The sequence below is a fragment of the Aptenodytes patagonicus genome, chromosome 5 (genome assembly GCF_965638725.1).
Source record: "Aptenodytes patagonicus chromosome 5, bAptPat1.pri.cur, whole genome shotgun sequence".
NCBI lineage: Eukaryota > Metazoa > Chordata > Aves > Sphenisciformes > Spheniscidae > Aptenodytes > Aptenodytes patagonicus.
The window spans coordinates 76,979,446-77,007,135 of record NC_134953.1 but is presented as its reverse complement, the minus strand read 5'-3'; the positions used below and the strand labels follow the sequence as shown (position 1 = coordinate 77,007,135).

The 27,690-nt window shown below is 41.0% G+C and overlaps 1 protein-coding gene across 3 annotated transcripts in view; it reads right to left on the bottom strand.

Annotated features, from left to right (window-relative positions):
* TLCD4 (TLC domain containing 4) overlaps nucleotides 1-22,276 on the bottom strand; it is a 29,834-nt gene extending 7,558 nt beyond the window's left edge. Inside the window, exons 1-7 of one of the 3 annotated variants that reach the window (XM_076337791.1) lie at nucleotides 22,157-22,276; nucleotides 21,277-21,340; nucleotides 17,055-17,220; nucleotides 12,257-12,346; nucleotides 6,744-6,802; nucleotides 4,781-4,875; nucleotides 2,519-2,592 (exon numbers count right to left, since the gene is read on the bottom strand). In XM_076337791.1, coding sequence (XP_076193906.1) covers nucleotides 2,519-2,592; nucleotides 4,781-4,875; nucleotides 6,744-6,802; nucleotides 12,257-12,346; nucleotides 17,055-17,209 — 473 coding nt within the window. In that variant the 5' untranslated portion in view covers nucleotides 17,210-17,220; nucleotides 21,277-21,340; nucleotides 22,157-22,276. Of the gene's footprint in view, nucleotides 1-2,518; nucleotides 2,593-4,780; nucleotides 4,876-6,743; nucleotides 6,803-12,256; nucleotides 12,347-17,054; nucleotides 17,221-21,234; nucleotides 21,341-22,156 lie in introns of those variants that run through there. The other 2 variants (XM_076337788.1, XM_076337789.1) reach the window with 2 other exon arrangements.
* Nucleotides 22,277-27,690: the final 5,414 nt, after the last annotated feature.

Here is a 27,690-nt window from a genome sequence, read left to right as displayed (position 1 = left end):
TGAAATTGGTTTTAAAAGTAATTTTTAACTTAATTACCTACAGATTACTACCTAGGTAATTACAGATATACTAAAAAGATTTGCCAGACAGCCGGCTCTAACAGAAATACTCCAGGAATTCATTAAGAGTGCAACTGAGACAATTAAAATCCAGGCACCCCAGGTGGCAGTCCAGCCTGGCAGTAGGGTACCTCACACTTACTGGGATGATGAAGAGAGAGACCTGATATATTTGGTCAGACTAACAATCAGAGCCTGTACTTTCACTGACATGTACGATGCAGAGTCCAAAAGTAATATAAAAAGAAGGTTTTAAAATATACTGCGATGTGTCAATATAGGTAACTGTTAGAAAAAAGGGTAACTAGACGTCTGCTTAGCAACTTCCCTCTCCCAGCAAATTCAAAAAAATAGAAGTCAGTAAATCATAGTTATCATTACAATTTTACGCACCACAGTTCATAATTAATTACCTAAATGCTGATACTAACATTAAAAGATCTAAATGCTTGGCATGAAGACGACCTCCAATTAGATATCCCTAACAACACAGACAGGAAATACAGAGAAAATACTGCAATTCTGAGATTAGAGTATCATTTTATATTTTAATAATAGCTCTTTTGGTAATACTAAGAATGCAAACAAGAAACATAATGTAAGTCATTATCATTATCCACTATTTACTGTCTTAAAGGTCTGGTTCTCTTCAAATTTAATGAAGAAAAAACCCAAAACATTCATGGACTAATGAGATGACATTCCTTAGTGCAAGGGACTTTATCTCCTACAGAGATTTCAGGTTTTTTCTGAGGAAGCAGTAAATGTGGGTATTCAAAGACACATGATCTCACCATAGGCATTTTAAAAGTGTAACATATATTACTTTTAGTAGCCAGATGTATCGCGATACTTCCTAACGCCAGTCTGAAAGGTAAACACCTGTATAGGTACTACTTAAACCCAGGATGAATTCCTATCTTGGTAGAAGTCAGTTGGGAGAACGGCCATTCACTAGGACGTGAATTTCAATATAGGAACCTAGAATGTAATACCACCTTTTTTCATTTTCTTACTCTCCTCTTCTTTGTATTACTAAAATAAGTTTAAAGAAGTGTTTATGTACTCAGTTTCTCTGTGTGCATGGAGCACAGGCTACATTAGACTATAATCTCCTACTCAACTGCGCTTGGGCAAATGAAAGCAACCTCCGGAGAGCGCCGTTATCCCACCCTGTCCTCCTGTAAGTTGAATTTGCCAAGCTCATGTTCAAAAGGGATCTCAGCACAATCTTTTTTATTCTTGGAGATCTGAGGAATGCTACAGTCTCATAAAATATTTCAGGGTTTACAGTCACAATGCAGTAATGGGTAATACTCAGATACCCTGTTTGCGGGAGGATTACAGTTCCTCTTTCCCTTACAAACCTCATCCTTTCTCTACCAGACACCTGGAAAAGGAAACAGATGCCACACATGTAGGATCAGTAAAGTAGAAATACACCCCAAAAAGTATGGGTGAGGAATAGGCATCCGGTACACTGAAAGATCTGATCCTACATTGCAAAAAAATGGAGGAGGAGGGGAGGACTGCAGCACGGCCCTATACCAAAGCCCCTCTCCTGAGGTGAAGTATTCCTGGGGCAAATCCCTGTCCCCAGCTGGGTCATGGTGGCTGCGGAGTGAGGAGCGAGGCCACCCTCCCCAGAGCACTGGGAAACTCCATTGACTGCTTTCCCCTACCTGCGGTACGTGGTATTATCACGCTCCTTTTCCGATGCTCACAGCAGCAATTCTAGTAGCAACACTATAACCAGAAGCCACGGCAGGCTTCGACTGTCACTGAGCTCTGCAAAAGCGCCTTCTGCCACTTTCTTCTCTGACCACAAGGGTGAAGATTAACCATTCCAGATATATGTAGGTGCTTTACTGTTTTTCTAATTTAAGTGCTCAAAATAATTTCCAGAATATCTTTGAAAGTAAATAAAGAATATGTATGTGTATTATTCTATGTATTCATATGCATATATTAATATTTTTATATATACATGCAGTATTGCAAAATAAACTTCAAATTATCTAGCGCAATGCAATTCCATTCTAAGATTCTGATGAAAATGCTATCTTGCTGCTTTTCCTGGTCTGAAAAAAAAAAATCCCTATTGAAAATGATGGCTTTATTATAACAATTAAATGAACGTACAAAGGCTAATAAACAATATTATATTTGTGAACTTTTTTTGTTCAGTAGTGTCAAAAAAATTTGGCATTTCATATGAAGGCTGGTCTACTCTAGAAAGGAACTCAGGGGTGCGTACATCAGTTATACTGTTGCAGCTATAGCAGCAAAAAGTTTTCACAGCAAAAAAGATTTCCACATAGTAATCCTTAGTTCAATATATATATAAATTCCCTTTCAGCAGACATTCAACAAAAAAAAAAAACACTTTTTAAGTGACAGAAATAATAATACAGATTCAAATTTAAAAGAACTATGCAAAAATTCCCTAACTACTTACCGCTGATTGACAAAAGGAGTGGAGAACTCTGCAAGCAGACGGAAGTTTCCAAAATAAGCCAACAGACCTTTGCTCTGGTTAGCAAAACAAAACAGACATACAAAAATCAACAATGTAGATGTGAAAACTTGATTAAAGTCTTCAAGTATACACAGAATGATACAATGTCTCAACTTCTTTATTAAAACTGATCCTAGGCGAGTTTGCCAGCTGTGGCCAACTTCCTTACAATTTCAAAATGAGGTTTTACTACAAAAGCTGCAATTGTCCTTCAGGTATCTCGAATCAGTAGTTTCTTATTTAAAATAAATCTCTAAAACACTTAGAGTTAAGTGGCGATGGAAAGCTAGCTAGAGAAGACTGGCACAAGTAGTCATATGTTATAATGATATAATTACTGTCTAAAAGAATTACAAATGATTTCTCAATGTTTAAACAAGCCCAAAGGGAAACACTGTAAGCTAAAGAAAAATGTCCCTGCATTGTTTTAGGAACATAATTTGCCAAAGTGAAGATGAATTCCCAGCTCTTATTTGGCAGCAGCAAAGGCACATAAAGCCCCTTCTCTCCTCCCCACCGCAGGGGAAACCCTTTCCACCAGCACTGTCGCGGTCCCTGCTGTGCCCTGCGGGTTGGAAGAAGAGCACATCTTCTCCGTGCCGGTATCCAGACAACTGCGTGGTACCTTTACGCTGATACACGTTGTAACTGAGCACTTTCCTCCACGTGACAAAGTACAGCATATTCTCTGCCTTATCATCTGGTTGTGCTGGAAATAGTATCCCATTACACAATGGCTGGGTAAGCAGCAGTTTGCAGATGTAGAGATAAAAAGATTTTTTTTTTTTAATTTCAGTAGGTCTCCTGAACGACCGACGGAGTGTGTGTCATCATTCCTCTTTCCCCCACCGAGCGTGCTAATACCCACTACTTCAGGCATTTCATGTCAGTTCGCACTACACCAAACAGAAAATCTGTGTTCTTAATCAAATTCTCTCTCTTAATCAATCTCCAAGAGCAATTTTTGAAATAAGATACTTATGAGTAACTTTCTCTGAAGATAAGAGAATGAGAGTAACACACAGACAGCCAAGGGCAGAGCTAGATCCAAATAACAAGAACTGCTTTAAAAGGAGTTCGCACTAACGCTACGCTTTCTATTTACTCCAGAAACAACTCATTAATTTTCTGCATCAGGGATTAGCCTCGGTAGTGGTATTTTCATTTCTCTAACATCCAGCTCTAATTCACTTTCATCCGTGATAATATTAGTAGATCTAATTATCTTCAACCCAAAACAGAGTATTTACTTGTCAGTGTACTTCATCCCCTTTAAACCGTTACATGGGAAATCTGACAGTAATCTGGCACCTCGACACTTTTAATATTGTAAGCCTGGGATTCACACAGTAGGCAAGGAAAGAAATGTGGTAAATGAAGTAAATTGTATTTTATAAGATTTCTTTATTTACTGAATGAGCTTTTCAGAAGCAATTCAGGAGCATTATTCTGGAGGTCAGTGGGATTTCTACCAAGTCACATGGGCATCTTTGAGAAATTCCAGCAGCAGCAAAGAGTAACTAAGTTAGTCTTTATCCTAGAACAGTATCCTTTTCTTCCCCTTTTCCCTTCAATGTATGTACACCACAGATATTTATAGATATATACAGTTAATCATCCATTGTTTCCCCACCAAAGTAACCTTAAACAAGATCAGCTTGTGTCATAACAGATTTTTTTTTTAGAAAAATAAAAATGGAAAAAGAAAAACAACAAAACCACCCCCAGAAAAAACACACCTAGCTGACTGCAGTACATTCACCAGAGTTAGGGATCACTGACCTACGGCCTTGCAAATACAATCACAAGCAGAACATAACCACTTGAAACCATTTCCTTCTGATTTTTGAACTAAATATTCAGACTTGTGGTTTTATTTGAAACTCTCTTCTATAATCACGTGAAAAGCCCCTCTGTCAAAGTCTCTCTACAGCAAAAACCAAGAAGAGTTTTAATTTCAGCAGCTAAGTAAGTTACACATTTTTGCTGAAGGACTGTAACGTTGAAAAGGCATGCACTTACCACAAATGACTGATAAAACCATTTAGAAAGTAATGATGATTGAAAACATAAATATGCCTTTCACAAAGCTAATACACCAACCAGTGAAGAATTTTTTTAAGCATTAAGCAAATGAGGTCTATAAAAGCATTGTCTTCAATCTCATCTGCTTGTTATGTAACTGGAAAATACAGCACTCACCAGTACAAAATAGTAAGCGTACAGAGCTGCCAAGTGATGTATTACAAAAAATTTGTCACCAATTGCCTTCCAGTAGTAAATAATAAGCAACAAATCTACAAGAGAAAAGAAATAATGATAAAGAACAATTTATTATACTACCATTGACCTCAGAATAGTGTTTCTCTAAGTTTTAGAGGTATAAATGCCAACATATGCAATCAGTAGAAACTCTCTGAATTAATTATTTCTGAAGAGAACATCTTATCCTAAAGACTTTACTGTAGTCAAAGCATTAAGCAACAGTATTCGTCCAACAGTTGCCATAAATTATTACTTTCCACATCAATGGAAGTACAGAGGCAATAGCTTTAGCTGAAATATTTTAGAAGGAAAAAGTGGATCCAGAATGTCATAACATGACTTCACACTTACGAACTCCAAAATTTGGAACAAGTGACCAAAAAAAAAAAAAGGGGGGGGGGGGCTACAGGGGGCATAGCCAATATACAAATACATGCAATAAATGCAGGGATCTATTATGGGGAACTTCTGAATCAAAAAGTAGTTATATTAGCAAACAGGGAACCATTTACCAAAAATATTTTGCAAGGGGCACTTGGAATGAGAAGCACTTTTGCTTATTTAATCACAATTTTCCAATTGCTGCAAAAGTGATATAGTGGACCTGAATTAATGTTATAAGGAAAGCTTTGACAGAAAAGTTCTTTCTTGTCCCATGACGGTCTGAGATTTCAGAAGATTTTCTTTTCTATACTGGAACAAGCAATTTCTTCCCCTACTTCCTCCAAATGAGCACTTTGGACTGGAATATTAGTGACCAAGGTTCCAAATCAAAAACTTTACCCCTGTGCCTTTCGTATCTCCAGTGAGTGCCTTGATCTCTTTTATATTAGCTATCCTCAGGCAGGACTCTCTATCATCTGACACAGCCGCTCCACTTCCTATTAATAATTAAACATAAAACTATATAAGGAAGTGAGAGAGAATGAGTGGCCAGGTTCAGGTCTCTGTTCAAAGGCATTCATTAATTCATAATGAAAGTCTAATGCATAATTATTCAAAAATAGATACCAATGAATTTAAACATGGGAGCTGAAGTTCTTATGGAAAAAACGGAGACTTAAATTAACCCACATTTAACAGGGTGTGCTGATCACCAGATTATCAATTCCATTGGGGTGAGAAATCTAGTCTGAGAGATAATCAAGTCCATGGCCCAGTCTCTGACCAGATACTCCATCCTAACACGAGAAGTTTTCCCTGAAAATAGTCCAAGTCACAATAAGTTTTTGCTTTGATAAGTCAGCGCTATCCCCACACACCATAAAAGAAAGCTCCAAAGCATTTTGTAGCAAAATTCCCATGCCAGTTTTAGTTGACAGTAAATAATTAAGAACACAAAATATACGTAGGGGTAAATGCCATACCAAGAAAGTAATTTAAAATTTCCATGTTTTATACATGACTAAATTTTGGCTTAAAGTGAGACTAAAAGGTGGGCGGGCAGGATCCTATGGCATCATTTGCCCCAGCTTGTATTGAGGGTTACTAAAATTCTTCTGCCAGCATTCTGAGGTCACAGGAAGAAACATATGACAAAAGAGCTACAAGTTGTAGACACCCTGAAGGGAGCGAAGGGCACTGCTTTAACACCTTCTCAACTGCCTGAAGGACAAAACTGAGCTGGAATTGGTGGTTGTGTATCAAACCATCATAAAGCCACACAGTGGCATTTCCTCAGTGCTTGAGGAGATATCATTCCGTCTTTCACATCCGCTGGCAAGATCCTGTGATTGCACCACAACCCACAACTCCATTAGCAATTTTAAAAGCCACAGTAGAAACTGTATTGTATGCACATATCACATCTCCAGCATAGTGGTTCAGTATAAATATATAGGCATAGTGACTTAATATAAATATACAGGTTGTGTGTGTTATATACATGTTGCATAATTACCAGAAATGAGGTAGCCTGTGGTAATAGCAATATTCAGTTTCACAATTGAAGGGTCACCCCTGTAAACATACCAAAAATACACAGTTACAGCCTTTATAACAAGGTAATTTGCAAAAGACATACACATATCAAACACATAGTGTCCATCAGTCCATCAGGCCACCTTATTCTTTGCCCATCAGTAAAAGGTTACGAGATTTGGTTAAGAAAGGTCCTAGTCGTGAAAATGGGTTCCTTTTCCATCCAGATATAAAACATCTTCTAACTACCCTAATCAGGATTACCCCCTGCCTTGGGGTAGAGGCTGCCCCAAGAGCCTTGCCAGAGACTAGAACTGAAACCCAGCAAGTACTCTGAGCTGGCTTCTCTGGAAACGGAGGATAAAAGAGAACAGCCCAGGCAGCGTCTCTTAGCACTTTAACTGACACTCTGCGTCTCCATTTTTGTTCTTCTGCCAGCGTTAAAACTTTGTTAAGGATGACAAAAATATCTCGCTCAGCCAGTGCTTTTCATATTCGTAAGAAATGGATGCTTATAGGGATAAACAGAGTAGAAGGAGACATGAAAGGAACTATTTGCCAGTTCTTTGAAGCCAAGGAACCTTCGAGGAGGAAAGCTTTTCAGAGTAGTTTCACACCTTCTGTCCCTTCCCTTTTGATGCCAAACATTCAGCAGGCAAAGCTCTTAGTAGCACACACACAACTCAGCGCCTCTAGGTTGTTCACCAAACCCAAACTTGTGAATACAGCTCAAGAAAGGGAAGCATCCACATTACAGCAAGTAACATTTGTTCTTTCCTCCACTGTCCTCTGTGCATTCCTACTTTGAGGAGTTTGGTAAGCAAATCTCTTTTCCTCGGCATAAAGATCATGACTTTTTTTTTTTTAACTAAGTTGTGCATCTAATCTAGATACGTTTTGTGCAAGTATTAATTGAGCTTCAAGTGACAGGTCTACAGATTTATAAAATGTGGACGGCTCAAGACAAGCTGTGAAAGCAATCTTTGTTGGAAACCTCTCAAGAAAAGAAGAACATAACTCTGCTTACAGCCATCTCCAATACAAAGTCTACCTCAGCTAGAAAGCAGTAAAATGCTATTACTTAGCTCTTATTTTTTAATCCTATTGGAATGAAGCGGTGGAAGAGATTTCCTGTATTATTACAATCTGTTCACTAAATTTTAAGGCTTTCTTAGCCTCTAAAACTAACTGCTTCCCTGAGTGAGAGGGTAGCTTACAGGAAAATAGGACTCACAAACCCAGAATTCTGCCATTAGGTGAGGAAAAACCTCCATTATCAGGAGAGCCTGGAGCTCACTCCATCTCTTAAGATTGGCCATAGAGGCTCTCTTAACTACAATTTGAGACAGGAACATTTTTCCATGGCTTCAAAACCTGTTTTCATCAGCCACATAGGTTGTGGGCCGAGTCCCTTCTTTACGTGTAGCTCTTCTGAAAGCCACAGTAGACACAGAGCATAGACAGATGTGTTCTCACAACTTTAGCAGAAACTCTTTAAATAGTTACAGCCCTCCTGTTAGAGCTCCCAGCTGCAGCAGCGGCAACATCATAACCAAACTTGTAAGTGCTCCCAACACACTTCAGCACATCATCACCAAGATTGAGCCTGCGCTCAAGAACCTTCGTATTTTTCTCCAGAGAAGACGCAAAGGACTGAGTATATGAAATTGATATTGGTTCCTTGATATTGGTAAACATGGCTTAGCTGGATGAGACAGGGAATGATTCACTTCCCTTCATTCTTTCCATGAGAATGGTCACCTTGCAACAAACCTTCTCTAGACTTTCTAAACCAACACTTCAACAACATATATGGCTGCACTGCCCATCTGTCACCTCCCTTCAAGAAGAGTCCATGTTAGAATCCCAAGTTAATATCAATTAATGGAAAACTTAGAATTTAGTCTAAAATCTTCTAGATTTCCTGATCTGTCTCCTTGAAGGGGAAGTGCAATGGAGCTTGTGAGCCCTGATGTTTGCAGCCTAGTTTTGACGCAAGCAAGAGCCAGGAGTGACAAACAGGGAGTGACTTGAATAAGCAAAAGGGAAGAGCTATCTCTTCTGTGATTGCTAAGGAGGTATGTGCAGCAAATGAATTACACACGAACATGCACAGGCAGATATAACAAACAAAAGTCCACATGACCGACTTTCTTCAAACTTCTTTGCAGATACAGAGTCATACTAGATAAAAATAAAATGCTAATCAAACATCAGACTTCAAAAAGTGTAACGACTGTAAAGTGGACAGTCATATGAAAAAGCCTGCTCTTCTGTGAAGCTACAATTTAATCCACTTATTTACATCTTCTCCCTCTCCTTATCTGATCTTTACCACCTCCACATTTTCTACCGTGTTATTCTCACCACCTCAAAAACAATTTCTACATCGTCTATGTTAGCTAGTCTGTATTACATATAGAAAAAAAGGCAAAGTGTTATGAGAAGTCCTAGACCATCAAAAAAGGTGTATGTACACAATGCTGATGCTTCCCTGTAACTTATCAATGCTCCAGTCCTTATTATCCTTTGTTAGGATCTATTGTATCTAGTTTCAGGCATTACCTGACAGTAATACCACATCCTCTCTCCATTGAACCCAAACCCTTAGCAGGAGTCCTGGTCCCTTTCAGGACATATGAGTACCATCATTACCATGCATTTAAGCTTCACGTGGACCCAGAAGTTAGGCTGACATACACAGAGGCTCAGAACTTGTGAGTTTCCATTATAGATATAGATATCTTTAAATTCCACCGAAAAGAACTGATTGGATACTGTCATACAGTCAATGACTACACAAAGATGGTGGCAATAACTAGAGGGAAAGACCGTCTGTATCAAAACCTTCCCAGTACTCTAAAATTGGAGCATCTGTCTAATGTTTTCAGACTACCTGGGCTAGAAGAGTGCAAGAAAGCTGCGTGAAGGATTCCTGCACATTTACTTACAAACTACTGAAACTAGACTCACAAATGTTTCTTGTATTGTTAATAAGAGACTCCTACAGAAAGGCTTATGCATCCTTCGTATCTATAAATGACCAAGTCCCACTCTTATGCCTGCATTTCAAAAGGGCATTAGATTTCCAGACTGAGCAGCCTTGCAACAGTCCATCTGGCATTCCCCGTATAATTTAGTTTTTCCTCTTCAGTCTCATTCAGTTAAAATCAAGACTATGTGGATTCAGCTACGAATCAATGTAAAAATGATAAGCAACTTAAGACTTAATGTACAGCTGAGCCATAAAACAGACTGGAAAAAAAAAAAAATGGTTAAAGCGCTACATGGCCAGTTAAGGCTTTAATTACTGTGTACCGGGAACCAATATGACGTATGGGGGAATGCACAGACTAATGCTAGCCATCGCATTTTTAAGAGTAATGTAAACGTCAGCCTTAGAAGAAAAATGTACATCTGCAAATTCTGAGGAAACCACCCGATGATTCCAGCTTCACTGGCAGAAGAAAGCCTAACACAAAGTTGTATTTTCCTCGCAGGCTGCATACAAGTACTTGTAAAGCCACAGGCAATATTATGTTCAGTCTTCCTTTGCAATTAATCACTTGCACGAACATGAATTCAAATCATTGTGACTGCTTTAAATACATCAAGTGATACTTCACACATTTTAAAATTATTAGTTTAATAACTAAAAATACTGATTTCCACATCTAGAGTGTGTTCTGTGCACTTTTAATTGACAAATTCCTGAAACCACTAAGATAACTTTTACCGAGAAACAATTTACAGAAATACTGCCATGAAATGAACCTGAAGCTTTGATTTAAAACACAGATTAGATATACTTCCACTAGATTTTTAAATATATACATAAAGTTTTCCTTTCTCTACCAAATGTAAATAAAACCACTGATAGCAATCATTGTAAACGTATCCAAACAGAAGGAACTATTTAGAAGCAAAAGTAGAAATACAGAAAAAAATTCTCCCAAAGGCAGATGGATTTTGTCTTTTAAGATTTAATGTTTTTACATAATCTAGGATGCTAAGGCTCCATAAGCAAGATTAAGTTTTCAATGCAGTATACAAAAATATCTAACGTAACTTTTCTCAAACTTACTAAGAACAAAAAAGTGGTTCGATTTCTGCTTAATTTGAATTTTTCCTGGAATTATACCAGGAAAATTTAGTTACTGTGAAGACTCGATTTATTTATCATCACCAAGAGGCTATTATTTCTGCCATTCATGACTTCTTTTGAACTGTTGAGAACAAGGTCTACTCAAACAAACCACGATAAAAGCTTCTATCTGATAAAGCTTACCACAACACACACTGTGAGAGTTGTAATAACGTGCTGCTTTTCAACATGGTTAACAGATCTCCTAAGATATTCAGACTGTATTTGGTCTCTCTAAAGATACCAGAATGCAATGAAAAAAATCCAAAACAGCCAACAATTTAATCATGTATCACTACATACAGAAGAGGCCAATGTTGCCTAAATTTGTGTTACGAATTAGTGTTACATTTATTAAAGCCACATAACAAGTCAGTGGCAGAGCGCTTCAAGCACCCAATCCTGTCTAGTCCATGCTGCACTGTCATTAATTTACAGTATCAAAAGAGCAGAACAAGCATCAGATGTTAAATTTGTCTAAGTTTAAACTGACTCACAGTGTGGTCCTTTGACAAGGTTAAAAACAACAGTCTATGACAGAAATATGAAATTAAACTTAAAGTAGTTAGGTAGTCTTCAGGAAAAATATGGCCACCTCCTTCTATAGGGAAGGAGTTCCAGAGGATGACGAGTGAAATGGCAAAACACCAATAGCAATCTATAATTAACTTGACTAAAAGGCATCTTGTTCCTCCTCCCTCAAAAAAGTGTGAAACAAAACAATATAACTAGAAATCAAGAAAAGAAAAACTTAATATAGAATATTTTGTTAACTAGAGAAAATATTAAAGTCCATTTATTAAATACTCCTATTGCTTGTGAAGACAGCACTTGAAATTTTCATACTTTTTTTAAAACAAAGATTGATAGAAGCCTTTTGGGAGGCGGAAATGTAAACATCTTAATTTATAAATTTAGACATATATATTTCATAGATATAATAGGCCCCTCCAGCTTTTTTTTCCTCCCCCCCACCCCGCCCTCCAGACCTGCAACAGCATTTCAATTTCACTTTAGAATGATTATACTAAATAGCATAGTTTCAGTCATGCTGACTTCCAGTTACACTCTTGGTTCTATGCTTTAGTAATTTAATATGCTATTTCAAATCAATTGCTTGTATTTTATCTATTCCACTTCACAGAGACACAATGCGCTAAGACATTAATGCTGACAGAATAATTTGGAATTATCTAATAATACGGACATAAAAACAGACATCGCGACTGCATATTTTAATGGGAAATGAAACAACTACTTCAGTAATTAATACACTGCAGGATTATTTTTTTCCTTCTCAATTATGTTACTTTATGGTATAAACACAACATATATGTAACATGCCTTACCAGAGACGGTCAGCATTAACAGCGTCATCATACAACAAAATATATAGGCAAAACCCACCAACCACCAAGGCGTGGAATGTGGACACTGTCCTGAAAAAGAGATCACAGTCACAAGGAGGTACCGCCATTCACGACTTTATACACTGCGCTTGAGGTAGGATGTTTCCAAAGACATTCGCAACTGCATCCAGATACCTCTGCGGAAGACGATCATCTCTTCTTTACACTACATCCAACCACTTGGACAATGACAGGTGGGAAAAACAGTCAAAAAGGAGGAATCTCTTAGATTGGGGCGGGGAGGGGTTTAAATAGAAAGTAGGGTCTTAAAGTAACGGAGATCTACATTTTCCTCCAATTATCCCATATGTTAATGAATCTTTAAAGACAATACGACATTCAGTTCTCTAATAAATACTTACTGAATTGGCCCACTTGCTGGAAAAGCTATATGCATTTCCTACTCAGATTGGCCCATGAGTCCTGCAGCAGCAGGTTTCTCCTTTCAGGCACCAAATTAATGGAAGACCCATAATAAATCTGCCAGGTTCAGGTTTTGGAAAGAGGGGCATTAAATGAAAAATCCTATAAAGGAAAGTTTCAGAAAGTAGTAGATTTTGGTTTTCAAAGAGAAAACTTGCGTAACAAAAGGTCGTAGCTGAGTATCTGAGGTATAACATATAGTTATATAACTATATATATAGTGTATATAGATATATATATATAAAAAACATAGTTCATATGAACTAGCAGCTCGCAGCTTTGCTTTATTTTATACTCCTCTTGTCCTATATAAAGTCACAATAATCAGAGTTGCCTTGTCCATACTTGGGTACTAAACACTTCCCCCCCCCCCCCCCCCCCCCCCAAAGACACCAGTCTCGAGTACACCGGCTGCATGCACACTGTAGATAAACTCTGCATGTTAACAAGCGCTTAAGAATTACTTATTTACAGAGGCCCGGACAGGGTTTCTGCCAGCACGCAGGCCAGCGCCATTCCTGCCCTTTTGAGTTCACACCTATTCTTGGAAGGTAGAACAATGCAATGAGCACGGGTCCAAAAATGCGTAACCTTGTTCCTCTAGCCATGGGTTTAACACCACTATAAACTGCACCTAATACTGTGTAGCTACCGCCTGCCTTCCCACTTTTTAAGTGCGACTAGGAAGAAAAAAAATTGCGTGCCAAAATAACTCTACTGAATCATGGATAGCATTTGAAAGATGAGAACCCTAAGTTAGATGCTTAGGTCTAAGATCACCTAAGATCTTAGGTGATCAGAAACACCTTTGCACCATATTCATAGCATGAACAACATGCACACAAACATATAGATGCTGTTAGCTATTAGTCTTGTCTTTGTACATATCGAATACCTGCATTTGGAAGTTATTAATATTTTAAATGCGCGTAAGTCACTCTCGGGAATCTAAACTCTACCATGCAAGATTTGAAGAAAACATCTTACTTCCTTTGCAAAATCTTCCACAGGAAGAGTAGGTTATAATCCCTAGTCTGTCTCCAGAAGTTACATTATTGTCTATTGGCATTAAAAGATTCTGTGACTTTTCATAAAAGTAGTCTCTATTTACAATTTGTTTAAAGAGTCTCATCATGCTATTTTCAGCAGCTTTTTCAATAGTGTTCCGAAAAATGAATGGAGATTAATATAATATAAATAGCCAAATGTAACAAGCTGGATGAGAACATTTACTAATCATTATAGCACAGGCTGCTCCCCCCCCCCTTTTTTTTTTTTTAAAACAAAGAAAGAAAATTTAGTTATCAGAATTTTAATGATAATTAATGGTTTAATTAAAATGTCTACTCTTGCAACACAGAATTAATAGAGAGCTAGGAACTTTGCTTCCTTTTTAAGACAAAGCATGGCATATAAGATTAGTGTTTGAGAAATACCTGGGATTTTTTAACTTTAGGAGAGGATAATGCTGAAAGAAGTAAAATTTGTCCTAGAATACAGCTCATTAGTTTACAGTTGCATTTGTCTCAGGAGTGGCTCTTTATCCAAACCTTAGTGTTCACAATACAAGCGATACACAAGCACAGCACTTGAAGGGGGAGAAAAAAAAAAACAGAAAGAAAAAAAAAGCTGATTTCCTCCTTAACTTTGGACTTTCTCCATAGAAGAGGGGACAGAAGAAGGAAAATAGTGCAACACTCCATTTTAATATGGAATCTAGGTCAAGCTATCAAGCTCAGTATATTTCCTTGAAATTATTACTGTCAAAGCTTGCATCCTTTAACTCCTCAGTAAACTGCAAAGAAAAAAGTTGCACTGATAAGTTGCGTACTTGTTCCTTTATTATTGAATATATTTTTTTTGTCACAACTGCTTAATAGCAGTACAAATGTATTGTAGAAGAGGTGACAGGAATTTATGCACAACAAATTAAAAGAGTTACGCTACATCTGTGTCAAAGTATAGTTTTTAACTCAATTTGAGCATCTGCGTACTTAAGATTCCAAAAGCAATTACTTTATTGGTTCTTAAGTCTTGGAAGGTCAGAACGAACAAATTGACAGTATGGAAAACAGTCCAGAGCTGCAGCTCAAATGCTTGATTACAAAACCCTCCAAACTATATATAATTTTCAATGCTACAGCTCATTTCAGGCAGATTCCCCTTTCCAGACCCAGCTGAGCTGATAAAAATGCATAACCATCCTCTGTGCCAGTTTCCTTCAGGACTGCCAACAGAACCATTTGTGTGAGCACCCCCTACACCAGTTCAATACAGGACAAAATAACAAACATCCATTTTTAAATCAGTTAAGTTAACCCAACTCATTTTACTGGAAGATAGTAACTTTCTCTACCTGCACAGCTACCTGCAGAGTACATATATGTCCATCTACATTCTCTGATCGTGTAAGATACCCCTTGGGGTGTTTCTTCATTTTGGTGAAACACTGGAGTGATGAGGCAGTTTGACAAAACACTGTGTTTGGTCAGCAGAGTTAACAGTCAATCTTTCGTAGAAACACAAGCACAGTTAGCCTTTCTCTCACTTCATGCCCTCCTCAGGTATACCATCAACAACCTGTTGATGAACCATGAACAGAAAGTTTCATGCCTTCTAACTCCAGAACTGAATGTAGCACCGGACCATGATTCATGTGTGTGCTAACATCTACATCCTGCTATCAGCCCTGAGAAAAAACATGGAAAAAAGTAAAAAAGGACACAGCCTGGAGTGCTGTATCAACTTGAGTAGTTAAACACCTTACTACAAAGTAGTCCAGAGATTACAAAGCAGCTTATTTCCAGCACATTTGTGATGTGTGAAACAATTCATATGTTATTATGCAAAGCACTACAACTTAGCATAGTGCTACCAGGCATGGGGTAAGTTCTCAGAAAGCCTATTGTGCAACTCAAGGGTCACTTGACGTGGCTTAAAGACAAATGTTCAGCTCCAACATGATAACACTTTAGTTTACTTTCCCTGTCTGCCTCTATTGTCGATGGTAACAGAGATAAACCTAAGTTGCACTGATGTCATGAACTGGCGTCCTACAAAGTTGTTCTGGCAGACAGGTAATTATTCAAAGATCGAACTCTAATAAAGATGGTGCCTTTAAGAACACCGCAGGTGGACATTTGCCAAATGGAAGGGCAAGACTATTTGAGTTGCTAATGCTGCCTAGAACAATGGAAACAACTTTGAAAGTATCCACCTGATATTGCCTTTAAACAGCACTGAGGAGGAACAGTGATACGACTAATGCATTTTGAGTGCAGTGACAGCCATACAGTACACATTTTTGAGCTTCAAGTTTGAGAAACACTTGAAAAATATTTTAAAGTTACGATAGGCTACTGAAGCATAAAGTTATACTGTATCAATTCACTTCAACCGGAGAAGCTTGTGTACTACATATACCCTTTCAGAGTAGTATATTGCAAATAAAACCTCAGTGATCATCCCATTTGCAATTACTACCCTGTACTTTCTTTATGGCTTAAAAGAGAGGAAAGCACCCAGGAAAGATTCACAGGGTTGAACAAGTTTCTAACAGCGCTCTGTCTGAGGAGACAAGTGTAACGCAGGTGGATCCGTCCCAGGGACGGAACTGCAGAAACACAAAGGGAACGAGGAAGGTTTTTAGATTGAGTTTCCACAACTCCTTCCTGAATGTGTACCCTGCATCTGTCACAGCTTCCCCCTCCTCTTCTTGCAGGCTCCTTCCCCACCAACACACAGATGTACCTGTCCAACCCTGCCTCGCTCCGATACTACACCAAAGATTCATCGAATTTCTTGGAAAACCATAACATATAAAACAGGTTGTAGCGTAGTAGCAGCGGGAAAACAGAGAGCAATTTGCTTTGCACCCAAAAGCATGACCAGAGATACACTAGCATTTAGATCATGGAATAAATTGCAAGTTTGGATTTTCATGTATGTTTGGGGGAAGGGAATTTTGTACCTCTTCTCTTTACTAGAAGCCTCACAGAGAAGCCATTTAAAATTAATCCACCTCAGCTTATTAGCTCTCACCAGTCGCTGTTTTCTTTTTTTTTTACCGACTTTCACTTGGGCATCACTGTCTAACAAAGCGTTTAACGTACAAGCGTTTGTAATGCTGTGTGTTCAAGAAGGGGCCTCAGCATTTTACATTCAGAATTTGTCAAGCACCTAGAGCCGTCCCTCTAATCTTTACAGATGTTTAACTAATGATGTTTTCTGCAGTTTTAGATATACACACACAGGTGGTTCAGATGTTGACGATTTCGGGTAGGTCATTAGCTGTAGTTTGTTTTGAACACTCTACCTTGAATTCCATTCGATCTTCCTTTTTTGGCTGAGATTGTTAAAACCGGGTGTTATTCGTGTTGACACCCAAGAACTTAAAACGTGGAACAGGAGCTGAAATACAGTAAAACTGGCAACAGCAATGCCAATAGTCAGGTTGCTGAAGGAAGCCATTGTTCTTCAGCCTGTGAAGAGAAGCAAAAGGTAATTTTAGTCCATTCTCCATTTAACTATTTTAAGCAGCCACAGAAAATGTTTTTGACAGCTAACTTATCAACAGAAACATTACTCACTATATTGCTCATTCATCCCGTTCAACATTTCCACTGAAGCCTTAACAGTATAAAAGTATCCCCAAACTTTTATATGTTAAAAGTTGCTTTTTGGTTTTGGGTTTTTTTAACATTTGCATACCATACACTTTCGTTGCCTAAAGTCGCCTGTATTTTATCTACGCAGAAAGGGCAGGGAGGACCACTGACCAGTGCAACCGCCAGCTCAGAAGTCTCCGCTCCTGTCCCGAGAAGCTCCGAAGTTAAAACTCATCTCATTCTTACCAGACTGGCTGCTGCCGACGGGATTTTAAAAAGCAACAATGAAATCAGGTAAGCGTAGTAGAGAGATTTTCAGGTCAGCCTCGGGAAGTAATAGCCTCACTGCAGTTTTACGTTTGTATACTTTACAGAGACAGTAGTTCTTAATTTGCACTTTGTTCACAGTTGAGGGCTTCTCTTTGTGATAGCGCGTAGGCTATCGTATTTGAGCTTTTTTTCTTCTTCACGTGAAAGTCTAAACTTCGCACCATTTCCGAGCACACCGAAAAGCTTCCTATCATCAGAGCTAATCCACTTTTCAGATGCTGGACGTTTAGCTATTTCATGAGGTCTAAATAAATAGCTAAACAATTCCAAACATAAGTGTCAGTCTCTAAATGCTTCAGTCATTTCTCCCGAGTTGCCAGTATTTTGCAAGACACGATGATATTTTCCCAGAAGCCACAAACTTCTGACATACATCTCCGGTTTGATGGTGTCGTGAAGTGTTTTATATTCCAAGACTGGCAAAGGTTACAAACTCATAAAAAGTCAGTTTGTATTAAGTTGAACAGAAAGGGGGAAAAAAGCCAAATGGCTTCATTTAAAATATTTAAATAATTATTTTAATAGCCATTTAAGTAACTGCTGTCACTTATTTTAGTTTTACTGAAGAAAATACCTAAAAATAAAATGAAGACTTGGAGGCTAGCATAATTTGATGTTACTACAACAACCTCATGGTCAGCAAAAGCTGATACAATTATATAACACACTTATGTCCGCCTTTAGTTCACATGCATTATAGAACGAGGGAACATGCCTTAGATTTTTGAAATTGTATCTGCATTGCAGATGGAAAGAAACTTGAACTTCAGGGGAAAAAAATAGAAAGAAAAGTCCACCAGTCAAAATAACAACTTTTAAAAAAATTAAGTACAATATTCTCACTTGGTGGTATAAATGGTGATTATATTGAAACACGGGTTGCGTTTAAACTTAGAACTTTAACAAAATGTGTATTACATATAGATCAGGAAAAAAATACTTTTGTCTTCAAAGATTTAGAAGCAGAAGGTTCAATGATCTCAAACTTTTTTCGTTCCTCCACTTTATTTGCCTTTTTTTTTTCCCCCCAGAATTGAAGAGTAAAAAGAGAAAGTGAATTATCTGAAAACTTTCTCTGACTAGTACCCACAGTAAAAGCTACAGCGATATAAGCAGAATGCAGGACAAATAAGAGCAGACTTGCTGAGTGAAACCTGCATCCATATCACATGGGTTTCAAGTGTTTACTTCAGACCAGCTTAAATCCTGTCCTAGGGACTCCGCAGCTGTTAGATCGTATTTGATGTGCTCTTCGGGCCTATCTTCCTGCTCAGTTTAACCCAAAAGGAATCCAGCTTGCATGCTCTGGGACAGCTGTGCAACACAAACCAACGGCCCGTAAGTAGGGGTGATCAGAAGATTCAGTTCATAAGTGCATTTTTACGCCGAACTAAAATTTTAATGTACGCACGCTGCAGTGCATTGCAACAAACTCTGGTTCATTCCAGTCGTTTAGCTGATGACCTGTTCTAGTTCAGCAGCATACTGGTCTCGCATGCTTTTTAACGTTAGTCTATTAAAACTTCCAATTTCAAATACTATCCTGAACATTCAGTGTTCTCTCAAGTACTTTTTTTACACTGTCCTCCACATACTTCTCCATTTGCCTCCGCTGACCAAGAAGATACAAAACACAAGTCAAATTTTATGCACTTTTTACGCAGTTTAAAGTACTAGAGACAATGGGTGTTAAGCTTGATTTTCTACAACTTTTCCATTTGAAGGAATAAAACAATCAATTCAATTTTATATCTTCCAGTTTAAACCCACTGATAAGCACTGTACAGCGTCCATTCCAGATTCTACTCCCGGGGCCAAAACTTCGTTATTACATCATCTCATTTGTAGTAAGCAAGTCCTCAAGTGGACCACGTAAGGAAAAAAAAATCAGTTGGTTTAATTCCTAAAGCGAAGGAAGCCAAAATGCACATTGAAGACAATTCTCTTCAGAAAAATAGCAAACCCACTGAACATCAATCACACCTACTTCATCCTTTTGACTAAAATATAGCAATTCTCATGATGCTACCAATTCTACTCATCTGCAATGACTATACTAGTACCTCTGAGTTTCAAAGACACTGACATAATCTCTTGGACAAAAGAAATCCATGTTTTGTTTCCTTAGCACCAGAAGATTTTATTAGATAAGTAATGTTTCAGCGTGTGACAGGTGTTCATTTTAGTACAGGAGATTATGGAATTAAACAAAAACCTCCCAACCATCCCTTGCAAGAAATGCATTAGAAGAGCTAATCTTTCCCCTAAGGCGCCTGTACAGGGAATTCGTTTTAAGAAAGAGTACTTCCATGGAAAGTGCATGATCTGACTTTCAGAAGTATTAAGTACCTATTATCTCTCAGAAGTTTTAGCAGCAAGTACAGAACCGTGATGCCCGCGAAGGAGAAAGGTACGATGGTAGCAGAGAAGAAACTAGTCACCCGGCCTCTGTGGTTGGTCTCACAGAGTTTTGCAAGACTGATTTCAGAAGGTGATTTCATACATGCTTATCAAGATGCTGTTTAAGTGCATTAAGTAACAAATCCAGGAATAATTTCATGTTTTACTTAGGCGAATTAAAAGTGCTGTATTTTCATGCAATTCAAGGACCAGGTGCAAACACAGTGTTTCATGTGAGATGGAAGAACAGTTCAGCTATACATGTTTTCTCATATCTCTAAGTTGTTTTCAACTATACCCTGTTCAACATGAAAAATAACTGTTGTTTACCAGATTTTCTTTTTATTTAGAAGAAACATCATTCATGTTGTTGAACCAAAGCTTATCGCTTAAAAGAAACATAATAAGCTTCTGATCCCATATGACTTCTTTGCCCTGAGGACAATGGCCAAAGTTAGTAAATCAAAGGCAGCTTCAACTACACTGTGTTTTTCTGCCCCAGTATCTTCTCATAGCTGTCCAGCAAAGTCTGATCAAGATACAGAACTTCATGGATTATATACGAGCAGACACTTTATCGCCTAAACTGCATAGTCATTGATTACCATTCAGTCAGCTGATACGGTTTTTGAGCTAATGGAAGCCTAGGTGGGGAGGAAGGTTTAGTGTAACTACTTTGTAATTCAGGAGAAAAAGTACTATATCCAGGTTGGTTCTTCACCACTAGTTTTTTAGCAGTGGTCTCTTCCTGGCTTACCCAAAATTACTGTCTTAACCATTCAGTTAGACAGTAATTACAAATGATCAGAACTTCACTCTTGCAGCTTTTCAATGGAGTTTTTAGGTAAATAAGTATCAGCAAACACTTGAAACTAACAATTTTCAGCAAGGTGTTGCTTACACACGTCTAGCACAGTATCAAATTGCTCTATTGACCCCAGTAATTTTGAAAAAGCTAATAACACAACTTTTCAATCATACTCAGTAAGAGCTGAAAATACACTTTCTTCATCTGCTATTAACATGCTGTGGTTTTCCTGCAATTCTGCTTCTACTTGAAATTTAGAAGAAAAAACCCAACAATATTAAGACTCAACATTCATGCAGCCCCAATATGAAACCATTACGAACTTCTGATAAAAACAAGTCAGCTCTTACTGAAGGAGGATAAAGGAGCAGAAGAGTTACCAAGCGTTGTACCTTCGATGGCATTTAGCATTTATGTTCTCCTCATTTCCCTGTTTCCACATGAATTTTTCACATCCTAAAAATAAGAAATGCAACTGTATAGCCACAAGACATAGTAAGGAGGTGCAGAGGAAGGTATAAGGCCCGCAGCCCTTACTTTCTTCAAGGCCGGATTTCAAGATGAGTTGGATCAATTTCCAAACAAGATTACACCCTAAAGCTGCTAGCGATACCAGGACATGCCATTCAGCCCTATGCTCTCCTGATCTGTTTAGAACTGAAAGCCAAATCCAATCGTCATAAAACTTGCCACGCTGATTTGCAAAGAGCAACGTGGGACTACTGACTGTTTGCACATTTTATAATAAGCCTAGCAATAAAACATCTGCAGTGCTTGAGTTTTGCTGTGCTGTTGGTTCTGAATAGTACTTTGTATTGCTCCAATTAGATTAGATGTACTGCATTTGATATCTTACTTAGCTCAGCAAGCATTATTGAGACACACAACAAAATCATTAAGGAGACACACAACAAAATTCAAGCTACTCACAGCTTAAGCCGTTCCCTTTTCTATCTAAGGCTACTCACACCCCAAACTCCCACTTTGCTTTCTGCTCTTAAAACACCACAGCAACTAGAAGATTAGGCACACTTTTTATAAGGACAGGGTAAACAGGGTGAGCTGTGCGCTTCTATACCATCAACCTACAACATCCATTTCCTCAAAGCCTGCAAGAAGTTTGCAGTCGGAAAGCAACAGGGAGGGGAAAACCCCCCGAACTCGGAGGAGGTACCGAGCCGCAGGGGCGCGGAGGGACCCTAACAGGCTAACTCCCGAGCAGCGCAGCGCTGACGAGAAGCCGCTGACCGCTCCCCCCGAGCCGGGCATTACCTAGCTTTCCCCGTCAGCCGAGGCGCCCGCCGTTTCCACCGTGCCCGCCCGCGGCAGTAGCCCCGGACGGCTGGCTGGCTGGCTGGCAGGCAGGCAGGCAGCCGGCGCACACACCCGCCGCGCTCGCTCCGGCCGCGGCCACCCGCTGCCGCTGCCGGGGCGGCGGGAGGAGGGGGACGGCCGCTGTACTTTGCGCTGTCAGAGCGGCGAGCGCCGCCGGCTGCGGCCCGCGGCCCCGGGAGGGGGGCGGCGCCGCGCGGGGGGGGGGGGGGGCGGCCCGTCGCTGAGGGAAGGAGGGAAGGGGCCGCTCCGCGCAGCCCCGCGGGGGCGTGGGGAAGGGGCTGCACCGCCCCGCCAGCCCCGGCCCCTCAGCGGCCCGCCGGACCCGCGGCCCCCTCCCTCTTTTCCTCCCCGCCCGCCCGCCGGCCGCACCTGGGAGCGGGCCTACCGGGGCCGCGCGGCCCGCTCCGCCATGCCTCCCCGCGGCGGCGGGGACGGGACAGCCCTTTCCAGGCGCAGGATGCTCCGCCGGTGGCGGCGGGGGCTCGGGCCGCGGCGGCGGGCTCGGGTTACGGCAGGCGTAGCCTTAAAGGGGCCGAGCCGCCGCCGCCGCCGCCACCTGCCGCCGGGCTCGGATGGCCGCCTCTGAGGGGAAGGCGGCTTCCCCCGGCCCCTCCCGCCCGCCCGCCCGCCCCGCGCTGGCGGCCGCCGCCCCCCTCTCCACAGCAGCTCCCCCTGCCCCTCACCGCCGCGGGCCTCGGCAGCGGGCTCCGGGGCGCGGCTCCCCCGCGCCGTGCCGCCCGGCCGCGCAGGCACGGGGCTCTGAAGCGGCGGGCTGGCGGCAGCAGCCGGCGCGGCACCCAAAGCGCGGGCTGGGCAAACGGCCGCGCAGCGGTGGCGTTCGCTAAACTAACTAAATCATCCGGGACCGTCCTCGAACCTGTCGTCAGCGCGGCTCGAAACGCAGCCGCGGTAACAGCGCAAAGAAGCGACCGCCTGCGCGGGCAGCGCCGCGGCGCCGCCGGGAGGGAACCGGCGGCCGGCCAACGTCCCGCCGGCCACCCCGGTACCGCGGCTGCCATCACGAGCCTCGGAGCCCGCTCGCCGCCTCTGCGAGCTGCCAGAGCCGGTGCACGTACACCGCGATGGACTCCTAGGTCCCCAAATTCCGCTAAATGCACACGGCTGAGAACGGCTTACGTGTTGGGGGAGGAAAAACTCCCGTTCATAGAATCATAGAATCACTGAGGTTGGAAAAGACCTCTAAGATCATCAAGTCCAACCGTCAACCCAACACCACCATGCCCACTAAACCATGTCCCTGAGCACCTCATCTACACGTCTTTTAAATACCTCCAGGGATGGGGACTCCACCACTTCCCTGGGCAGCCTGTTCCAATGTTTAACCACTCTTTCAGTAAAGAAATTTTTCCTTACATCCAATCTAAACCTCCCCTGGCGCAACTTGAGGCCATTTCCTCTCGTACTATCGCTTGTTACTTGGGAGAAGAGACCGACACCACCTCGCTACAACCTCCTTTCAGGTAGTTGTAGAGAGCGATGAGGTCTCCCCTCAGCCTCCTTTTCTCCAGGCTGAACAGTCCCAGTTCCCTCAGCCGCTCCTCATCAGACTTGTTCTCCAGACCCCTCACCAGCCTCGTTGCCCTTCTCTGGACACGAACATTCGGTACAATTCGGAACAACGAATTCGGTACAGCATCTCGCCTTCCCACAACGTCTTAGTCGCTACGCCTTTCATGTATGTAGCCCCCTTGCCTAAAATACCTCACGGGAACAATGCTGATGTTCCTGTTCCTGCCCTAGGAATCCATTTACGCGTTCCTTGATAGCACTGTACAGCACAGGGTCATAGGTAAACGCACCCGTCACACGGAGAACAGGTATTGCTGATGCTTGCTATTTGTGAAATTAAAGGCTGTGATTTTTGTCAAATTATTTTTCATTTTACATTTTTGAACTGTTGTATCTAAAAATCAAAGAGAAGCAAAATTATGTTGACAAAATTAAATATGATTATGATGAACGGACTTGTTTTTTACCAACTAGAAAGCGTGACAGTCAGGACTCCGTTCCTCTTGGCATGCTTCTACTACCATACGCATATCCTAAACCACCTCAACTTTCCATTTCCGTTAAGGATTCCTAATCTTTCAGATCAATAATTTAAAATTGCTCCTCTCTCAACATAATGTTGAAGGTATTTATATATCTCGCACAAGATTAAGCTGCGGCTGATAAATCGTCTACCCCAACCGTGCATGCTAATCTCTCTTGCAAGACGTCTCCCACGGCAGGAATGCTATGGCTTAAGCCTGAACAGAAACTGATGATGGCTTCCCTTGATACGCCGATCTGCGAAATGCAGAAACTCGGGTACCGATTAATGAGGCATTGAGCCATCCCTGCTGTAGAAATGGTAACCCGTAGGAGGTGGGCAGGGCGCGCCGCCAGCATCTGTAACTGTTTCGAGCCATCCCGGCTTAATCCGTTGCTGAACATAGATCAACTGCCGGGTAAGCGTTTGTGTAAACATCAGAACTACTGAAGTTTGACTTCCTATGGACTTGTGTCTTATGGTTGACCGGCTTTTAAACTGAATTTTTGCTAGCAAAATTCCATGTGACGTTCTCAGCTGAGTGAAGGAGGAGATCCCATTCCTGCTTCCAATCCACTTCCCTTCCAGAAACAAACAGATGGACAAATAAAGACAGCAATAGCATATCGACACAATTTCTTAGTGAAATTGGGATAAAAACCTCACCTTTTACTCTCATGTCATATCATTTTATTCCTCATATAAAGGAAGATTTCAACCTATTTTCTATTATGTCTACAGTTTTTAGTGAAACAGAACAGCCTCTAAAGCCTAAGAACTGCCTGGTGGGATCATAAACCACTTTCAAGATTACATATACTCGAAAAGTTCTAAGATAAGTTTTTCTTCAATAATTCGTCTTCCAATGAACAGTCCTCACTTTTTGCTTAACCCAGTATCACTGACTTTGAAGTTTCTTTATACATACTCCTTGCCCTCTGAAGTTGTAACAACTACGACGACAGTCCATATGGACAACCACGGGACTTGTGGGGTGACAGAGGACCTGCAGTGGCAGTGAAGGCAGGAATGGTTGGCCTCAGGCCTGCAGGCGCGGGCAAGGACTCTTTCCACTCCTGATTAAGAACCAAAGGCTCTGAACAACATGCTCTGGCAGATTTCGCTGCCTTGTTTTAAGGTGTTATTTCTCCCAACCGCCTGAGGTCATGATCATTCTGCTCGAGCACAACAATGAAAGTTGGTAGTTTTTTAATATGCCAGCCTGTGACCTGGATCTCCACCGTAAGAGTGTGGTAATACCTAGCAGGAGGGTAAAGCAGACAGTTGAGAGTGGTAATGGCTTAAACTGAACAGATAACTCTGCCAGAGACCACCTATCAGAGCTCTAAGCCTCAAAATAACCCATCACCATTATGCACTTACAGGTTAGGAAGCACCTAGGAGAAGACAAACCAGACTCTCCCCAAACCTCTGTGTCAGGCCCGTGTAGCACACAGCCGACCAAGCAATTCCTTCGGCCCAGTGTGCTGCGTGGGTGAAAGAAACTAGTTTGACCTGCCTCACTGCTCTCACCTTGGCCCATGATCAGCATGTTGTTGAGCACGCAGCAGATCATGACCAGAGGCAACGCCATCTTTCAACAGCCCAACAACACGTGCTGGGTTGAGCGCTGCTGACTGTAAAGCTGAGAATGGTGATGCACTGAGGATTCCTGGCTGGCAACTGCTTTCCATGTAACCATACGGCAGGATCTCTCTCAGCTTTTTGATAAAGAGAATTTGCAGATAAAAGAGAACTTTCTATGGGGGTATGAAGGCGTTACAGTAGAAGGGAGGCCTGTAGACGTGGTTAGATACGGCTACCATAAGTCCAGGTTGCTTTAGTTTGGTCGTCTGTCCTCTTTTCCAACCAGAAATGTTCTCCAGTAAGATTTTGAGAACTGCCTGTATATCTGGGATTGTTGGTATCTAATAATCTCATCAGGTTGCGTGATACCGCATATGTGCAGCAGCCTCACCTTGGATGTCCCATGTCCACGGATCCCAAAGAGATCCTCAGAGCAAACACGCTAGGCCCGTACAGGACGTACAAAGCAATTCCAGCAAAACCAAGAGAGTACTCTACCACTCCTACAAAGTGTTGCATGAACTTGCCACACAATTGCTCTGAGCATTTCCAGTTAAGTCCTAAAAGTATGAGGCTTACTGTACTTGCATGATGCAACTTGTGCACCTATTTCTGCATCAGAAATACAGTAGCCAAAGGGTGGGATAAACAGTCACCAGAGTAGTATCACAACCAAGTGGTTGCTATACAGTGAGCACAGTTTGGCTTTCACGACTAACACACCTCTTCCTCACTCCCTTGTGATGTGCAGCCACAATTTTCCAGCAGCTGCAAACCAAAGTTGCCACCGCTAAATGGTAACTGTCGAGAAGTTCCGCAGTGACAAATGCAACTTCTGAAGCTAAGCTTCAGCAGGGAAGAGAAGTACGGGCAATGGGCTTGCTAAGGTGAGGTGTAGAACAGAGATTTAGGAACACAAGGTGAAGAATAAAATTACATTCCATGTCGATAGAGGGCACACATGCTGAAAGACCATAGGGAAGGTAGGGAGGACATGTAGGTATCACAGCAGCATGCGCAGGTAACAGCGTAATTCTGTTGGCTTCAGCTGAATCATCTTATTTACACTATGTAATAGAAAAACTGGGCTCTGCCTTTCATCTATTCATGCTATTCATCTATTCACCATTCATGCTTCAATTACAATTAAACTTCTTGGTTATATTGATGATTTTCAGCTTCATGCCAATTAGGCCCAGAAATTCCATAAATGAGGAACAAATTCTGCTGAAATGGAGGGCGTCTGCTGAGACAGGGTGGTAAAGAGAAGGTAGCCCAACATAAGGAAGTTGAAGTCTGCAGTAATCCATCCTCAGCCAAGTTGTACCCACCTGTTCCATACCCTTCTCCTTCTGTAATTGACTTTCAGGGTGGCACTTCAGGTACGGTAAAAAAATCATTGTCAGATGACTGCTTGTAATTCCCACTAAAATCTGTGAGAGGGATGTGACCTTTTATAGAAAACCACACGGTACCCTTTCCTAAGTACGTCTGTAATTTCAGAACCGTGCTTTCTCAGAGCTGAGCCTACCTCTGCCAAGAATGAAGCCTTTATCATGGTCGCTGTACTGAAAAGTGAGGCATATGTGAGAAAGGAAAATACTTCCAGAGCATTTGAAAATTGTTTCAGTTGTGGTTTCGAACTTACACAGGACGTAACTAACCTTTCTGTCTGAATTTACCAAATGTAGTAAGAATAGAGTCTTAATGAATGTTTAAAGCCTGATCAGTCTATGAAACAAATTATATAACATGGTGTTGCAGCAGCAGTGGATTGAACTCAGTGACCTAAAAAATGCTTAAATTTATTTCCATCTTAGGCAGTTCCTAG